Source organism: Chelonia mydas, chromosome 2 (assembly GCF_015237465.2).
Source record: "Chelonia mydas isolate rCheMyd1 chromosome 2, rCheMyd1.pri.v2, whole genome shotgun sequence".
Lineage (NCBI taxonomy): Eukaryota > Metazoa > Chordata > Testudines > Cheloniidae > Chelonia > Chelonia mydas.
This window is the reverse complement of record NC_057850.1, coordinates 176,275,346-176,292,660: the sequence shown is the minus strand read 5'-3', so window position 1 is coordinate 176,292,660 and position 17,315 is coordinate 176,275,346. Positions and strand designations below refer to the sequence as shown.

General features: G+C 42.7%; 1 protein-coding gene across 3 annotated transcripts in view; it reads left to right on the top strand.

The window, feature by feature from the left end:
* The first annotated feature begins 909 nt into the window (after nucleotides 1-909).
* Nucleotides 910-17,315, top strand: part of AVL9 (AVL9 cell migration associated) — a 68,380-nt gene continuing 51,974 nt past the window's right edge. For all 3 annotated transcript variants that reach the window (XR_006288879.1, XM_037890094.2, XM_043540640.1), the window contains exons 1-2: nucleotides 910-1,177; nucleotides 14,820-14,940. Coding sequence is in view for 2 of the 3 variants with exons in the window: in XM_037890094.2 (XP_037746022.1) it covers nucleotides 1,082-1,177; nucleotides 14,820-14,940 (217 nt within the window). In the remaining variant the exon portion in view is untranslated. The remainder of the gene's footprint in view (nucleotides 1,178-14,819; nucleotides 14,941-17,315) is intronic.

The window sequence follows — 17,315 nt, the reverse complement described above, 5'->3', positions numbered from 1 at the left end:
GCCAAGTTCAAGGCAATGAAAACCGTGGAAACCCATGCACTCTCAACAGAGATCATGATGATGATAATGATGTTAACTAGAAATGTCACCGGTCTTATTATTTTTCAGTGATTCCTGTACACATTGATTATTTGCTTATGTTTTATCCTTTGGATAGCTGCTGCGGTGCGTTGAGCTCACAAAGAAACCCAGTTGTATGCCTTGAAATAAGATATAGCATCACCCACTTAAAATAAATGACTGCAACTATTTCAGAGTGAAAAGAAAAGGAGTACTTGTGGCACCTTAGAGACTAACCAATTTATTTGAGCATGAGCTTTCGTGAGCTACAGCTCACTTCATCTTTCACTTCACGAAAGCTCATGCTCAAATAAATTGGTTAGTCTCTAAGGTGCCACAAGTACTCCTTTTCTTTTTGCGAATACAGACTAACATGGCAGTTATTCTGAAACCTGTCATTATTTCAGAGTGGTCATTTCAACCTGTTGAGGATGTCACTGTTTACCCCCGTTTTTACAGCAACGACTTGACAGCTCGTCCCCGTGCCTCATCTGAAAGTAGACAGAATAGGCTTCCAAAGGATGTAAGAGGCGGTGGGTGGGGGTGTGTGTGTAGGCGGGAGGGTACAGTACGGCCACCAAATGGGTGGTATCACATGCCGCTGGCCCTGTAGCCCCCTCTCAGCCCCCGTCCTTCTCCAGCATGTGAAGACGAGAGAGAGAGAGAGAGAGAGCGAGAGCAGGATGGAAGGAAGGAGAAGGAGAGAAACGAAGGAGAAGGGGAAGGCGAGGAAAGGGCCAGGCAGCAGCTGGAAGGGCAGAAGGACTCGCAGCAGGAGGCAGGCGGCCGGCCTGCCGGCCCTCGTGCTCTGCGCCGCCCCCGCCCCGCTCCACCCCCGCGGGGCGGGCCGGGCCGGCTGCGGCGCTGCGGAAGCGGAGGAGGGCGGCACAGGCAAGGAGAGTGGAGCGGCCCTGGCCGGCTCGGGGCTTATTCCGTGTCGGCCCCGGCGCGGGGGAGGCGGGGCGCGCAGAGGAGCCCGGCCCGCTGTAAACACCCTCCCGAGAGGCCGCCGCGGGGCTCCATGGAGACGCAGGGGAAGCCCCCGCCGCCCAGCAGCCAGCGGGGGCCGGTGCTGCACATCGTGGTGGTCGGGTTCCACCACAAGAAGGGCTGCCAGGTGAGGGCAGAGGCCCGGGCGCCCCCGCCCCTGCCCCCTCCCTCCGGCCTGCCTTGCTTCCTGCCCTGTGCTTCCTCCTCCTCCCCCTTCCCCGCCTGCCATAATTCCCCCTTCCCCACAGCCTCCCTCCTTCGCCTTTCACCCTTTCCTCCCCCCCCCCGGCTTTCACCTCTGTTCACCCCCTTCCAACAACATCTGCTTATCTCCCCAGCCTTTTCTTCCCCGCCCCCCGTCTTCAGTTCTTTATCTGCTCCCCTCCTACCCTGTGTGCCTTCCTCCATCCTTCTGCCCTGCCCTACGCACATCTTCCTTTCCCTTCATCTTCCTACCCCACAGCTAACCCCCTCCGCTTCTGGGTCCCTCTTCCTGTGTCTGTGCTTGTGTGTTTCAGCACCAGGATGAAGGATAAAAGTGTGCCTGCATTATTGTTATTTTTGGCAGGGGTCATTTGCTGGGTGTCTCACACTGCGGGGGGCGGCGAGACAATATAAATGAGATTTGGAAGTTTCACTCATTTATTGAAAATCTTGGTTGACAAATACAGCAAAATCCTTTCATCACCAAAGAGACTTTTAATGCTATCCCTAGAACTAATTTGGGTTCCTGATTTCTGTCACCCTTCCTTCCTTGAGTAGTACTTACTTTGGTGACCAGTCCCATAGAATTTAGTGTGAGTACTTCTGTGAGGTTAGTACTCTCCAGCGTGAATAAGGGTGATAAAATTGGGGCCCCAAAGGAGGGAGACTCCCCCAGATGCATGGGATTTAACAGGTCTGTTAGTTCTGTGCATTAATTATTTGTTATTTTTCAGTTCCATGTACCATACTGGTTTCTTTCTCTTTCTCTCATGCACCCTCCTCTCCCCCTCCCCTTCAATTGCAGAGACTGGTTATGACGGTACATATGACATCTAGGTCTTACGGTTCTAGGTTTTCTTGTTGGCTGCTCAGTGCTTTTTTGTCAGTGTGTATGCTTGAATTTTTTTTTTTTTTAAAAGATATTCTAGTTGAAACCAATACAAAACTTTTGTGGGTGAGGCTGCATTTGCTCTGACTGGCCTCTGAGAAGAATTAGTCCTTAGAGAAGCAATGACTCAATCTGCTTAATTGGTAAATGTTGGCTATACCAAGGTTAATATTTGTTCCGATGGATAAATGATTTTCTCTAATTTCAGACTTAAGGACTTCATTCTGAGGATAAAGTGATCTTAAACAGAGTTGGCAGAATAGGATTTGACTATGCAGACAAAAATATTTAAAACTAAAATAGCTGTTTACAATAATAGATACGGATCAGGAATGGGCTATAGGGGATGGGAGTGTCCCAAAAGGTAAAGAAAGAGATTTAAAAAACAGTATTGGAACAGATAAGCATTTATAAATGGAGGACAGCTTAAAAAAATAAGAGTTGAGTAAATTCTAGCTTACTCCACCTTCTGCCTTTGATAGCCCAATATGTCACTGCAACATCACAGGCATACCCTTAACAAAAGGATAAATAGTTCAGTGGCTTCAGAATATTAAGCTTGTATTAAATGTTAGGTATGTATATCCTTCTTCTCCGCTATGTTATGATTTTTTTTTACAGTTGTTTAATGGGGACTGTAAGGGGAAAGAGCATCATCCTTTATATTCCTTGAATTCTCTTACTTCTCCCTTTTTCAGAGCAATGATGCAGTGCAGGACTTTGGTCCAAACCTGTGTGGTATTTTGGCCTGTGCCATAAAGCAATGACTGTTTGTTCATCTTTTGCATCATCTTGTTCCATTGTTTAACTAAAAGAGCTTTTTTATCATGGTATTTAAATTTCTAAGGTCTGTATGATCGCTGGAGTCTGGAATGTCTCTTGTAGATGCTTTTGGGTATCAAAAGGGAGAATCAACATAAATGGCATGTTCAGAGTTGCTTCTCCTGTTGTCTCCCTGTCAAGAAAGACAGTGCTATGTCCAGATTTGCAATCCAGCAATTGGCAGACATTACTACATTGCATAACAGTGTTAAATGGCCTAATGCTGAATTACTGTTGCCCTGTAATGTACATTTGTTTACTGATTTTTAAAGTGAAGTTAGGTTGGTGAGATTAGTTTAGATATATCTCATCTCAAATCTTAAAATCCTGGACAACCCCTCTCATCTCTACTCCCAACAAACAACTCTTAAATAGTGCTGTCTTTTGTTTGTTACCTAAACAGTCATCAAATTAGGCTGCATTATCTTTATCTGCAGTGAGAGCCATAGTGAGACTATTTCTACTGAGTAAAAGATTTCCAAAGCTCAGTCAGTAGTTATAGTAAGCATTTTTTCAGTTATATTGTGAACTCTTGTTATGTCCGTGAAAGTTATTAATGGTTTTTCTTAACACAAATAGTTCTATCATTCTTTTTGTCCTTTTTTTTCCCTTTTTTCCCCCTCCTTCGCATTTTCTCTCATATTCACACTCTTTACAGGTTGCACTTTACCGTCAAGGTGATAACTGTTCTGTAGGCAATTTATTTTTGGCAGCAGATTTGGGGGAGGGAAATGAATTTTGTATTTCTGAACTGTTGCAGCTTGACACATAGAGTATTCCCTCATCCGTTTATCTACAGGACTGATTCAGCATGGACAATGGCATTGCAAGGTTCCCTACTCCATCAGTTTATGTCCATGCTGTCTTGGAAGGATCATTTCTAAAAATGAGAGTATAGTTCAGTCTCTGTGCCCATGCGATCTTTGCCCTCTGCTGAGACTCCTCAACAAGGATACCAGTTGTGATGGTGTGTTCTGTGATGTGGATGATTATTATCTGAGGATTGGTCTGAAGCCACCAGCTCATTTCATTAAGGCACCAAAGACCCATTGTTAATATTTTGGGATACGTTCTGAAACCACACAGTAGGGTAGGTAGAAAACAAAACAAAAAAGAAAAACTCTTAGAACTCCTCCTCTGATCTTACTAACAATGGCTGAAGCTTAAAAGCATTCATCTAGCACAAGCTCTGCTCACTGGAGAAACTTTTCAAGTACTGTGATCTGTGAGGTTCTTTTATGTTTTTTCAGAAAATTCATATAAAATTGAATCTCTTTGCAAATCTTGGTGTTATGTTGAAACACATTGGCACCTCTTCGTTGACTGTCCTTCAGTCTAAAGTAATCTCTTTTTGGTAGAAATTAAAATCTGTAATGCAAAACTGCTGCCTGTGTAGATGTACATTTTATAGATATAACACTTGGCATATATATTCTGGATTCTTTGTGTATGATTATTAATAGATAGCAAAAGTAATGGGACCTTTATGTGCTCTGAGGATAGACATTTTAATTAGATTGGAATTGCTCTGTATAGATATCTTTTGATTACCTAAGTGTCTGTCTACTCCCGTTGCCCTTGTTCAGGAATAGGAAGATAAATATAGGAAAAGTTAAGCTATATAGAATAGAAATTTAATTTATGTTAAAGATAATGCTGTAAATTATTTTTTTTTGGGTGTATTTTATTTTTTTCTAAAATTTTGTACAGAACCACAACTAGTTGTACATGAAAATGATTTATTTGGTGATTGTATAAAAAACCTCAGAGCATCAGCCCATTTGACATGATTTTATAGTGTGAGCTTATGAGGTTAACTTGTAATTTTTGCAATGCTCTTGTCTAAGCTAATTCATCTTGTGTTTTCTTCTGGGTAAAGCTGGCTTATATAACATGAGACAAATATTTACAACACATGAAATAGAGTGTTTGCTGAATAACTAGAGAAAGCTGACAGTTACATTTTCTGGGTAGTTGTGCAAATTTCAGAATTGCCACTGACCATTGAGATAGACTTGCAGTGCGTAGAAGCAGCATGAAATCAAGAATCCTGATTTCAAGAACAGATCATGGGCATCTCTCAGGCTAGTAGAGTTTAAGCATGTTGAGGAGCCGTATGTTCAGTTTCTCTGTAGCAGCAGGCATCTAAGTATACTCCTGGTTTAGCATCCATTATTGACTACTTTTGTAGTGACATTGATGAAATATTCAGAAAGAGCTACTTACCGTACCTCCTCACCACAAAGAAGATGTGGATATGATAATGACTTCTTAGAATGGGAAGAAGACACTGTCTTGGAGACTAGATCCCTCTGGTATTTGATATGTTCTGCAGCAATACATTAAGAAAGGCGATAATCTATTTGAATACTGTGCTATGATGGATTTCTGTGCAGCACTTACGGGGTGAGTCTACACAGCGAGCAGCATTGAGTCTCAGGGCCCGGGTCATCAACAAACTCAGGCTTTCATAGACTTTAAGGTTAGAAGGGGCCATTATGATCATCTGGTCTGACCTCCTGCACAACGCAGGACACAGAATCTCACCCACCCACTCCTGTGACAAACCCCTGACCTATGTCTGAGCTACTGAAGTCCTCAACTCGTGGTTTAAAGACTTCAGGGTGCGGAGAATCCTCCAGCAAGTGACCTGTGCCCCACGCTGCAGAGAAAGGTGAAAACCCCCCAGGGCCTCTGCCAATCTGTCCCGGAGGAAAATTCCTTCCTGACCCCAAATATGGCGATCAGCTAAACCCTGAGCATGTGGGCAAGACTCACCAGCCAGACACCCAGCAAAGAATTCTCTGTAGTAACTCGGATCCCACCCTATCTAGTGTCCCATCACAGGCCATTGGACATATTTACCACTAATAGTCAAAGATCAATTAATTGCCAAAATTAGGCTATCCCATCATACCATCCCCTCCATAAACTTATCAAGCTTAGTCTTGAAGCCAGATATGTCTTTTGCCTCCACTGCTCCCCTTGGAACTTCACTCCTCTGATGTTTAGAAACCTTCGTCTAATTTCAAGTCTAAACTTCCTGATGGCTAGTTTATATGGCTCAGGCTACGGTGCTAAAACCAGCTGTGTAGCATAAACCCCTCCCTTTGCTTCAGAGCCACAGCTCGAGGCTGAGCCCAAAGGGCCACTCAGCTGTTTTTAGTGCTGTAGTGCAAGCCTGAATCTGTCAACCCAGGCTCTGAGACTTGCTGCCACTTGCTGTGTAGATGCATCTATTGCAATAAATTATACGGAATGTCACTTTCTGTATAAAAAAATAAAATAGCAAATGTCATCCATCAACTTATGAAAGTTGCCGAAAGTCCCCAGTGGCATTAATTTAATCAAAATAGTTTTTTACTGTGAATAAAATTACTTAGAATATTTAATAACATCTAATGGGTTGTTTTAAAAATATTTAAAACCATTATCGTTAGTGCCTGTCTGGTCAGCCACAGAGCAGTAAGGCCGGAGGATGGATAATAGGGAGCAACCGCTTCCCCTTCAGCTTTGTTCCTGCCTCAGACTCTGTATAGTCAGAAAGACCAGCAGCACTTCCAAGATACAGCTTTATAAACTGTGCAGGCCTGATTCACTGCTATTCTGCACCTTGTGTAGTAGCCTGTGCCAATATGGAATGGATGTAAAATGTTACCATTCTGATTTGGTAGCATTTTACACCTACTTTGCACTGGTGTAAATGACTACACAAGGTGCAGGCCAGCCGTGAATCAGGCCTTGTGACCCTTTGTCTGAATCAAATAATCAAAACTGACTCCCCATAATTGCACAGTAAAGCACTAGTTATAAATATGATTGCTCCTGCTCTTCCTTGCCTTCTGTACAGTACAGGTTTTAACTTGGCAGCTCTCAGGGTTCCACTGAGACTGGTTTAGTTGTTTATTACCACAACCTACCCACACACACAAAATCAGAGCATGGGAAAAGTTACAAATATTAAGGAACAAAATCTTTCTTGGATTTCATTACCAAACAGCATCTCTGTTTGGCATGTAATTATCTAATTTCAGTTTGGGATGACATTCTAACACAAGATGACCAACTGGTGCTAATGTGTTACATTTAAGTTTTGGGAGAGCAATTATATGATGCCTGATTAAAAGACACTATTTTTTATTTGTGTGTGTGTGTGTGTGTATGTGAGAGAGAGAGAGCGAGCGAGAGAGAGGAAAAAGAAAGAGAGAGAGAAAATTTACTGCTGATGAAAGGTACCAGGTTGGCAGTCTGAGAAACTAAGCCACAGGACAGGTACAGCTTATGTAGTAGCAGTGAATGATTTCCCCCACTGCCCCATTAATGTGTTCTCCTGGAGAGATGACCTTTGGGGTCAGAAGATACCTATCTCCATGCCCAATTGGCCTCTGTGCTGGGCTTGCCAATAAGATGGACAAATTAAAATCAATCATAGTGCAGTTTTGGTGAGGTGGAAATCTTTCAACTAGGAACTGGACTGAGACCACCAAACTTCCTTCACCTGAGACTCTGAAGTCTAGGTGACTACTAACCTGTGCCAGATTCAAATCAGTGACTTAGAGAAGAAAGTAAGATATTTTTGAGCTTGCCTCTCTCCATCTGTTTCCCCCCCCCCCTCGCTCTCCATTTTTTGTTTACTTGTTTGTTTGTTTTAATGTCTAGTCTGCACCATATATAATACCAAATCTGCAGATTGTGTTCGGAGTCTATATGGATGAACATGGGAGGAGGAGGGCATAAGGAGCATTGCCCCAGTTCTTGTGTCCTCCACACAGTGCTCAGGAAGTAACTTCTACAAAGTGGATGTGGCAGGTTGAGAGTAGGGCCATAGCTTCCCCTGTTTGTATGAGTCAGCGTAGCTGGCTGGGGTAGGTAGATGTGGGAGAAAGCATTGAACAGAAGCTGCACTCCTTGGAACACCAGGAGATGCTGTGGCTGCCAAGGAGGACAGTACTGCTTGGAATTCTCACGGGGGCATTTTCTGTGGACTACAGTGTGTGTTCTGTGATCCACTCTGGGATATGGTGTTCAGATCTCAATCCCCTACTGTGGGATTGCTGCAGAGACTGCACGTTCATCCTCTAAGAGTTTTGCAAGACAGGCTTGTAACACCCTTACCCCTTCCCCTCCCAAGCTAAATGTGACTTTCTGGAAAGGCAACCTTTCTTAGCTTGTAGGAAAGTCACTGGTCTGACTAGTCTTCAAGGAAAAGTGTGCAGGAAAAGTGTCCTGAAGGACTCCTGCATTTCATTTACTTTTTTTTAACTAGTGCTCTTTATGAAAGCAAAATGTTTGAGTAACTGTAATTGAGAAATAGCAAAGAATATCCGAAAATGTTACTGGGAACATTTCTGAAGTCAAATATGAAGGTTTTGTTTGTTGGGTTTTGGGTTGGGTGTTTAAGAATATTTTATTTCATTTTAATTTTAATTATTTACACTAGCTACTGTATCTGAATGTTATATTAATATAAGAAGTCAGATTTTTGAGGGATACTCTAATCATAGAGTACCAGGGTTGGAAGGGACCTCAGGAGGTCATCTAGTCCAACCCCCTCATCAAAGCAAGACCCAGCCCCAATTTTTTTGCCCTAGATCCCTAAATGACCCCCTCAAGGATTGAACTCACAACCCTGGGTTTAGCAAGCCAATGCTCAAACCACTGGTATCTAAGTAGCTGTCCTATTTATAGTTTTGGTGATAGAGGGTGGGGCATGATGATAAAAGGTATTCAGGAAAGATTATCAGCTGTTTTTAAAGTCTGAAAGGGAGCCCGAAAGGAGTCTAAAGGGAGCACAAAGTCAAATTTATTATCTATTAAAATGAAGGGAAAACTTTAATTTGATATTCTATATATGTATCTGTCTAATAGAGTTAATGGTATTTGTGATGTAGTTGTGTAATTGTTTTCTCTGTCAACTGTTTGAAGTTGTTAACACTAATTCTATGGTTTGTTTGCCAGTACGATGGGAGGGAAATGTTAAAATAAACCAAGAATTGAGTCCAAAGTGTTTATAGACACTAATGCTACCTGGGGCTTGTTTTTTCACTCTATTACGTATAACAATTTCAGCAAGTGCTTCTGAAGGTTTAATCTGATTATTCCTCTCAATAGGAATAAAGTGAGTCTTTTGTGCAGAGCTTCTTTTCTTGACTTGAACTGTTTGTTCTACAAACTGTTAAAAGAAGATTATTAAGGTTGCAAAGTCAAGCACTCAAAACTTAGGAAATTCAGAATTAAGGTTGCCTGTACAGCCTTAGTTCGGCCCCCTTGTGCATATGCAATATGATACAGTCTTTAATTACATACTGTTTGTTCCACAGGCTCCTGCCTCATTCAATGCATAGGATGGAGGATGCTCACTTAATATTTTATTGTCTCCTCATTGTTCAGTGTGTGGCCACACACCTTATTTACTGCACATTGTTCAAACCGTGCTCTGGAGACAGAATTATTAATTTTCTCATGGGCTTGTCTGTGGTGCTCATCACAATAGTACCTGAGTGCTTCATAAATATACATTAATTGAGCTTCACAAAACCCCTGTGAGAATAGGTGGTATTATCCCCATTTTACAGATGGGGGAACTGATTCAGGTCAGAGAGAGATTAAGGTCAAAAGCTTCCACTAATTTTGGGTGTTCAGTCTGAGACTCCTATGAACTGATTTTTCAGACCACTTAGCATTATTTTTGTGTTCAAAGCACAGCTCCTATTGACTTGAGTTGTAGCTCTGAGTGCTCAGCACATTAGCAAATCAGACCCCAGGATATAAGATGGACACTGAGCAAATGAGGAACACACAGTCTGTGGTCATCTGTGAAAAGTTAGTTGTAAGTGACTTGCCTAATGTCACATAGGAGTTCTGTGGCAGAAGTAGGAATAGAAGCCAATTTTCCAGGGCAGCATTCAATTATGAAACCATCCTTTCTGTTCCTGCAGTTCCTAGCCTCATTCACTACACACCCTCCGCCTTCTGCAACAAATGAGGCAGGGATCCTACACGCACCAGTCTCCTTTGCTACAGAACCCTCATTTATCCCCAGGCAGGTCCATCCAGTACGCTGAATGAGGCATGGGTCCGTGTGATCATGTAACTAAAGACTGTATCACAATGCATCCACACCTGGGAGCTGAATTAAGGGGTGTCACAGAGAGCATATGCTCCCGGCTCTTAGTTCTGGTGCCTGTTCCCATACCAAACCTGAGCAACTGTGAACAGCTGTTAAATGAAAAAGCACTTATGCCCCCATAGCCCTGAGCTGGAGCCTACTCAATCTTTCTGTGGGAATGGCACATGCGTAGTCCAATCACACATGGAGACAGTGAAAGGCTTGAGAATGCTCAGCGTGGACAGAATCTTCAGAGTTCTAAGAAATTTCTTCTGCGCATGTGCAAACTACAATTTTTCATGGGTTTATACTTGAGCCAAATTTGGGCAGATTTTCATGGGGATGGCAGAATGTTTTTCCCTGGCACAAAAATCAGCTCCCTTCTCCAAAGCATAGAAGAGCTAGAGAAAAGATCTATTTTTTTTTTTTTTAAAGTCTTATTCTTGGAAATGGCTGAAATTTTCTAACACCCCCCCCCCCCCCCCCCCCGAAAAAAAAAACAAAAAAAAAAACTACCTCAGGCAGACATCTGGCATGAAAAATTCCAGCGCAAATAGATACACTTTGGCAAGCTGATTATAAGCAACTGAAAATAGAGTCTCATATTATGAAGTGTTGGGCAATCTTATTAATAAGCTATGCTACCAGTCCTGTGTATAGTTAAACTACTAAAAATGTTTTTTTTTTTTTAAATTATAATTGAGCTGTACATGGCTTTTAAACTTCTGTTCTATAATTGTTAGATGGCGCTAAAGTCAAAATATCAAATGTAGATATTAAGGTGTGTCTTTAGATATTTAATAATCACTATGTACACATTAAGTTCTTTTGCATACCAATACCAATTTGAAATTTTACTCCAGTGACACGTAGGCACCCAAAAAGTCTCTTAATGTAGAATTTTAGTCCGTCCAACTTTTGTTTTTAAATTATCCATTTGTCTAGTTTTCTCTCTCTCCTTTTTATTTTGTCAATAGTGTTTGAGGTTATTCCATCATATAATTTACAATCAAACTATATAGTTTTAAAGTTCTTCAGTTTGTTTTGAAATTAATAAGTCCATCACTTATAAGCAAGCAGAGATACTGACTTCCATATCCTTACTATAGTATATTCCTTGCGAGGAACAATGTTGTACAAACATTTGTGTATTAAAATTTATTTTTTGCATTTTCTATTTCCAAGGTTATATCGTGAAGGCAAACGACCATATTCCTCATTCCAGTAATATTTTTGTTAGCAGTTACTATTTGCAGCCAGGATATCTGAATTTTGGAACACAATCAAATTATACATTCTAAATCCCTTTCTCCACTGTAACTGCTCCAGCACTCTTTATGATGCTGTAATTTCATGGTCTATAACTTGGAAGGTATATAATAGACTATGAGTTTTTACTGACAATCTATCAAATTGCAGACAATTGCTACCTCGTGGATACACTATCTCATTCTATTATTCCTCTTTCATTTGGAAGCCAAATGCTTCTCCCGTTTATCTCGACTGCTGAGTTTGAACAAAACAAGCAATCTTTTATACATTTTCAGTAGAAAGGAGTTTTAAGTAGAATCCTGGAATACAATTGTCTTTAAATCAGTTATGTTTTCTGGTACGTCTTTTCTCTCTCTCTCTCTCTCTCTCTCTCTGTCTCTCATGTACTTTGTGAGAAGATTGTAGTGTTAAGTGCAGGGCGGCTGTGACCATAGGAAGCTTCGATTTTTCTCTGGCATTGCCTGGAGCTATTCCTTCATATGATGGTGTGAGATACAGTATGAATCGGGAATAAGCGAATTTGAAACCAACACTGCAATTTGTAAGGCTGTTTTTTTTTTTGTGCCCCCCCCCCCCATATAGATATGTCACACAACTCAACGACATCTGGAGTAAAGGTGACATAATGGAATTCCCATTTTATTTTCTTACTGATTTCTACTACTCTTGATTCCCCCTTGTCCCTCCCACACCATTATTATTATTATTGGGGTTTAAATTTGATTATCCATTGTGATGGGGCAAGGCCAGATGGCTATAGAAAAATAGTGGGAGATAGATATATTAGCTCCAGGCTAAACAAATCCCTGGTACCAGGTTAAGTGAAATGGAAGCTGCTCCAGGTCAATTAAGACACCTGGGGCCAATTAAGAACTTTCCAGAAGGCAGGGAGAATGCTAGGTTGATTGGGACACCTGAAGCCAATCAGGGGCTGGCTGAAACTAGTTAAAAGCCTCCCAGTCAGTCAGGTGGGTGTGCATGTCAGGAGCTGTGGGAGGAAGTTGTGCTGTTGGAGAGGCTGAGTAGTACACACCACATCAGGCACAAGGAAGGAGACCCTGAGGTAAGGGTGAAGTGGAGCTTGAGGAAGTGAGGACTGTTGTGGGGGAAGTAGCCCAGGGAATTGTACATGTCATGTTTCTAAAAGGTCAGCTATCATAGCTGATACTATTAGGGTCCTTGGGCTGGAGCCTGGAGTAGAGGGTGGCCCCGGGCTCCCCCCCCACCTTTGCCCCCTGATTAATCACTGAGACTGGGAGACAACAGAGACTGTGCAAGGAAGGATAACTTCTCCTCACCTCCCTCGCTGGCTTATGATGAAAACAGCTCAGTAGACTGTGACCCTTGTCTCTAGAGAAAGAAGGGTTACGTGGAGGGTCACAGTGAGCCTCTGAGGCTAGTGAAATCTGCCAGGAAACGCGGGACCCACGGAGGCAAGGATAGAGCTTTGTCACAACTGGTGTCAGCAGTGGGATTTGGTAGGGTCTCAATGCTACCTTGGCTCCAGGGATCGTGCGGATACGGTGATAGGTCTCAGTCGTCCGCCCTGGTTTTGTAGAGAACACCTCTCTGTTGCAATTAATCATGTTGGCTGCCTCGATCTTTTGGATCAGCGTCAAGTCGGATGATATCCTCACTTGCTCGTGTAAGTTATTCTCCTGAGGAAGGGTCTCCTGCATGACTAAGCATGCCTCTTGATCGTGCCTTAACCTGGTACCAGGGATTTGTTTAGCCTGGAGCTAATATATCTGTCTCCCACTACTTTTCTATAGCCATCTGGCCTTGCCCCGTCACACCATATACTATTGAAATGATTTCCTACATGATTTCTTTTGCATGCTCTTCTATGGAAGTTTACAATGTTTGAAAAATACTGTACTTTTACAAGTTTGACAACTGATTGATCTTCAGCTGAACATCTTCTATCAGAAATTATACTTTCTCCCTTAATAACCTCTGCTCTCTTTAATGATAAATGAAGATTTGGCTAGAGCTCTCACTCCCTCATTGTGACAAGTTGATTTAACTATTACATTTAGAAATTTCTGTGGGATTTTTTTAATTGGCAATATTACATTGAGTCACATTTATTATACTGTTGAAGATAGTACCCATAATGTCAGTGACTCTGTAAAGCAGAACCTCCATCTCACTCACTTTTCCAGTGATTGCTTGATTAGTCTGCACTACTCTTACTTTTGTAGAGTCTTGCATTTTAAGGGTCGTCCTTTCTCTTTCAGTCGCTGACAAATTGATTTGTGTACTTGAATTGAAAACATCTCCTTCCCTCCACCCTCAAAACCATATAGTAGGTGTAGATTTCAAATGCACAAAACAAGATGCTTTGTTCATTCTTCTACATTCTATTTTAACTATAACCAGTCAGGCAGAAGACCTAGGTGTCACTAGATAGCTTAATGAAAATATCTACTTGATGCACAGAAGTGATCAATAAAAAGTTAGGTTGCATAAAAAATGGGAGAGAAAGTACTGACTATATTATAATGCCGTTATATAAATAAATGCTATGTTTTTCCCCTTGAATGTATTCTGTTCAAGTCTAGTCAACCCTTCTCTAGAAATACACACCAAAAAAAAGAAGGGGTCCAGAGGTGGGCGATAAATGATTAGATGTATAGTGAGACTTCATATGAAGAGAGATTGAGAAGATTAGGATTCTTAACTAGAAAGATGATGAATAGGGGATACGATTGAGGTATTCAGAATAATGAATGAGATACAGATGGTAAATTGGAAGTTCCCATTTATCTCTTCTCCCAATACAAGAACAAAAGGCCTTCAAATGAAATTGAAAAGCAACACTTTTAAAACTGATAAAAATAAATACTCTTAGCACACAACTAACCTGTGGAACTTATTGCACCAAGAGATTACTGAAGGCAAGGGCTTAATAAGATTCAAAATAGTACTTAGTTATAAATATAGATATAGTAGAACCTCAGAGTTATGAACACCAGAGTTACCAACTGACCAGTCAACCACACACCTTGTTTGGAAAGGGAAGTACACAATCAGGAAGCACCAGAGAGACCCCCTCCTCCCCAAAAAAGGGCAAGTACAGTACTGTATTAAACATAAACTAATAAAAATAAAGGGAAAGCAGGATTTTTCTTCTGCATAGTAAAGGTTCAAAGCTGTATTAAGTCAATGTTCAGTTGTAAACTTCTGAAAGAACAACCATAACATTTTGTTCAGAGTTACGAACAACTCCCATTCCCGTAACTCTGAGGTTTTACTGTAGTGACATCATCCACAAGTAGATGGTATAAAGGATGTAGACCCTCATGCAGGTTGTTCACAATGGAATTTCTTGCACCTTAGTCTGAAGCACTTGGTTCTAGCCTCCAGTGGAGATAAAATTCTAGACTTGAGGCACTGCTGGACTGATCAGGTGTGGCAGTTTGTATCTATTTCTGTTTTGAATAACATGGCCTCCCCCCTGCCCCTTTTCAGGTTGAATTCTCCTATCCTCCCCTCCTCTCAGGAGAAGGACATGACAGCCACAGTTTACCAGAAGAATGGAAATACTTGCCTTTTCTTGCCTTGCCAGATGGAGCTCACAACTATCAAGAAGGTAAGAAAGCAAACATGAGGTTACAGCATCTGAGTGGGGATCTGTGGCAGTAGCTGAAGACACTGGGTCCTCCTGTGTGCTTCTACTAGGGGGGAAAGAATCCTGACACTTGAGCTATTAATTAACCAGGCTTCTGACTACTTGAATTCTATTAATCTTTATTTTGTAATTTAGTCCACAACTGCAGAAATGGATTTTACAGAAATGGAATCTGTAAAAAGAAGCAACTTAAAATACTTGCGCCTTTAAACTGAACCCTGATCACGAGAATGCATCCAGCAGCAGGAAATCTTCACTGGATACAGGGGGTTCCTTTAAAGGTTACAACCTCACTTGCCTATGGTTATAAAATAAAATAACCCACAGTCCCCAAAACCTTCATTAAGGAAATCTGGTCCTGTAAATATTTATGGAGGTAGGAGAAAAAGTATTCAAAAGTGTGTGAACAAAGCAATCTGTTTTTGCTTAAATAGATCTGTGGTTCTCAAAATGTGTTCTACAGATCCTTATGGACAGTCTGCAGAAATCATATAGTGAGAACCAACCAATGAGAAGGGCAGGAGGACTTGCTATGAAGAGTAGTGGCCTTCAGAATGAAAAGGTGGGAGAATCATTTTGCGATGTTGTTACTATTTAGGACTTAGCCAAGGCATAGCAGTCTACAGGTAAATATATCTATAGATGGTTTTGCTCTGTCTATAGATGGAAAAATTAAATATTTTATTTAACATTTTTCTCTTAATCTTGCTTTATGCTTCCTCCTCAAGAAGACCAGGTCTCTGAGAAACCAAGGATTAGTTTACACAAGTCCTATTGTCTGGGACATGCAGTTTCAAATTCTGAATCAGTATCAAAATAGCACTATAAGCGCCGGAGAAACAGGGATCACTTTAAAATGAACACTTGAAAGTGTTTTACTTTTACAAGTAATGCCAAAGGGTCCTATAACTGAAAGATTAGAGGGAAATTTTTTTTTTCATTTCAGATTTTTTGCTTTGTGCATTTGTGACCATACTTCTTATGTACCATGGTACCTTTCATTGTGTACTGTGGTGCCATGTACAGTCAATTGGTCTGTTTCTTCTTCGAGTGCTTGTTCATGTCAGTTCCAATCAGGTATGCGTGCACTGCGTGCATGACAGCCGGAAGATTTTTCCCCAGCAGTATCCGTAGGGTTGGCCTGGGTGCCCCCTGGAGTCGTACCTTCATGGCGCCCAATATAGGGCCCTGCTGACCCGACCCCCATTCCCCTCCCCCCCCCAGTTCCTTCTTACCGCCGGTGACGGCTAGCTGGAACTTCCCTCACTCTTGCTTTTGCAAGTGCCTTTAGTAGTGTCCCACTGTCAGTTGTATATAGTTAGTAGTGTTAGTAGTTTCTCTTAAGTTTCCGTTGCCGGGGCCTCTCCCCCCCGCCCCAGTTCGTTCCCCAACACTGGGGCATGCCTCGGTTGCCAGAGTTCAAATCGTGTGAAGTCTGTGGGAAATTGACGCCAAAGAGTGACCCACATACTTCTTGTTTGAAGTGCCTTGGTGAAAGTCACCAAACGGACAAGTGCCGCATTTGCAAGGGGTTTGCGAGGACCCTTAAGGATCGCGAGCAGAGACTCAGAATTCTCCTCATGGAGGCAGCCCTCCCTCTGCAGTCCAACCCCAGATCAGCGGAGCCTGTGCCAAGTGCCGCCGCCTCTGTGCGCAGCGCACCGGTGCCGACTGCGTGTGAGCTGGCACCAAGGAAGGAAGCTAAGAATTCCCGGCACCGAGACGGCGCTGAACATAAGACTTGTGGCAGGCGCTGATCTTCATCCCCGGTGCCCCAGAAGAAAAAGAAGCGGGAGAGGGGACGCTCTCCCCCTCCTAAGCCTAAGGAGCCAGTGGCAGCAAGGGCTCAGCCCATCCAGCTGGCTTCGGGCCCAGTGCCTCCTAGGGGCTCGTCGACTCCTGCCCTGCAAGGGGTCCAATCAAGCCCGGCCTACTACCGTTCTCCAGACTGTCATGGCTGGGACATTGAACTCCCCTCGACTATGGAGACTTTTGAGGTGGTGCAGGACCTTATTTGCCTGACGGCACTGCCTTCTCCAGGGAGGGACGAGGCACCAGTGATAACCCGGCCTCCTATCCGATCTAGGGGCAAGCCATCAATTATGTCACACCGCTCCCCATCTCCACTGCACCACTCCCCGGTGGCGACCGCCCACATTGGGGGACTGCATCAATCCCCAGAGGCTCAGCACCACCCCGTACCACTCCTCCGTGGTCTTCTTTTCCGGAGACCTCGGAGTCTGAGGTGGAGTCCTAGCACTCAGGTACGTCCAGCAGCAGGAGGTCTAGATTCTCCAGCACCCTGGCCACCTCAATGGCAACCACCAGCTCAGTGG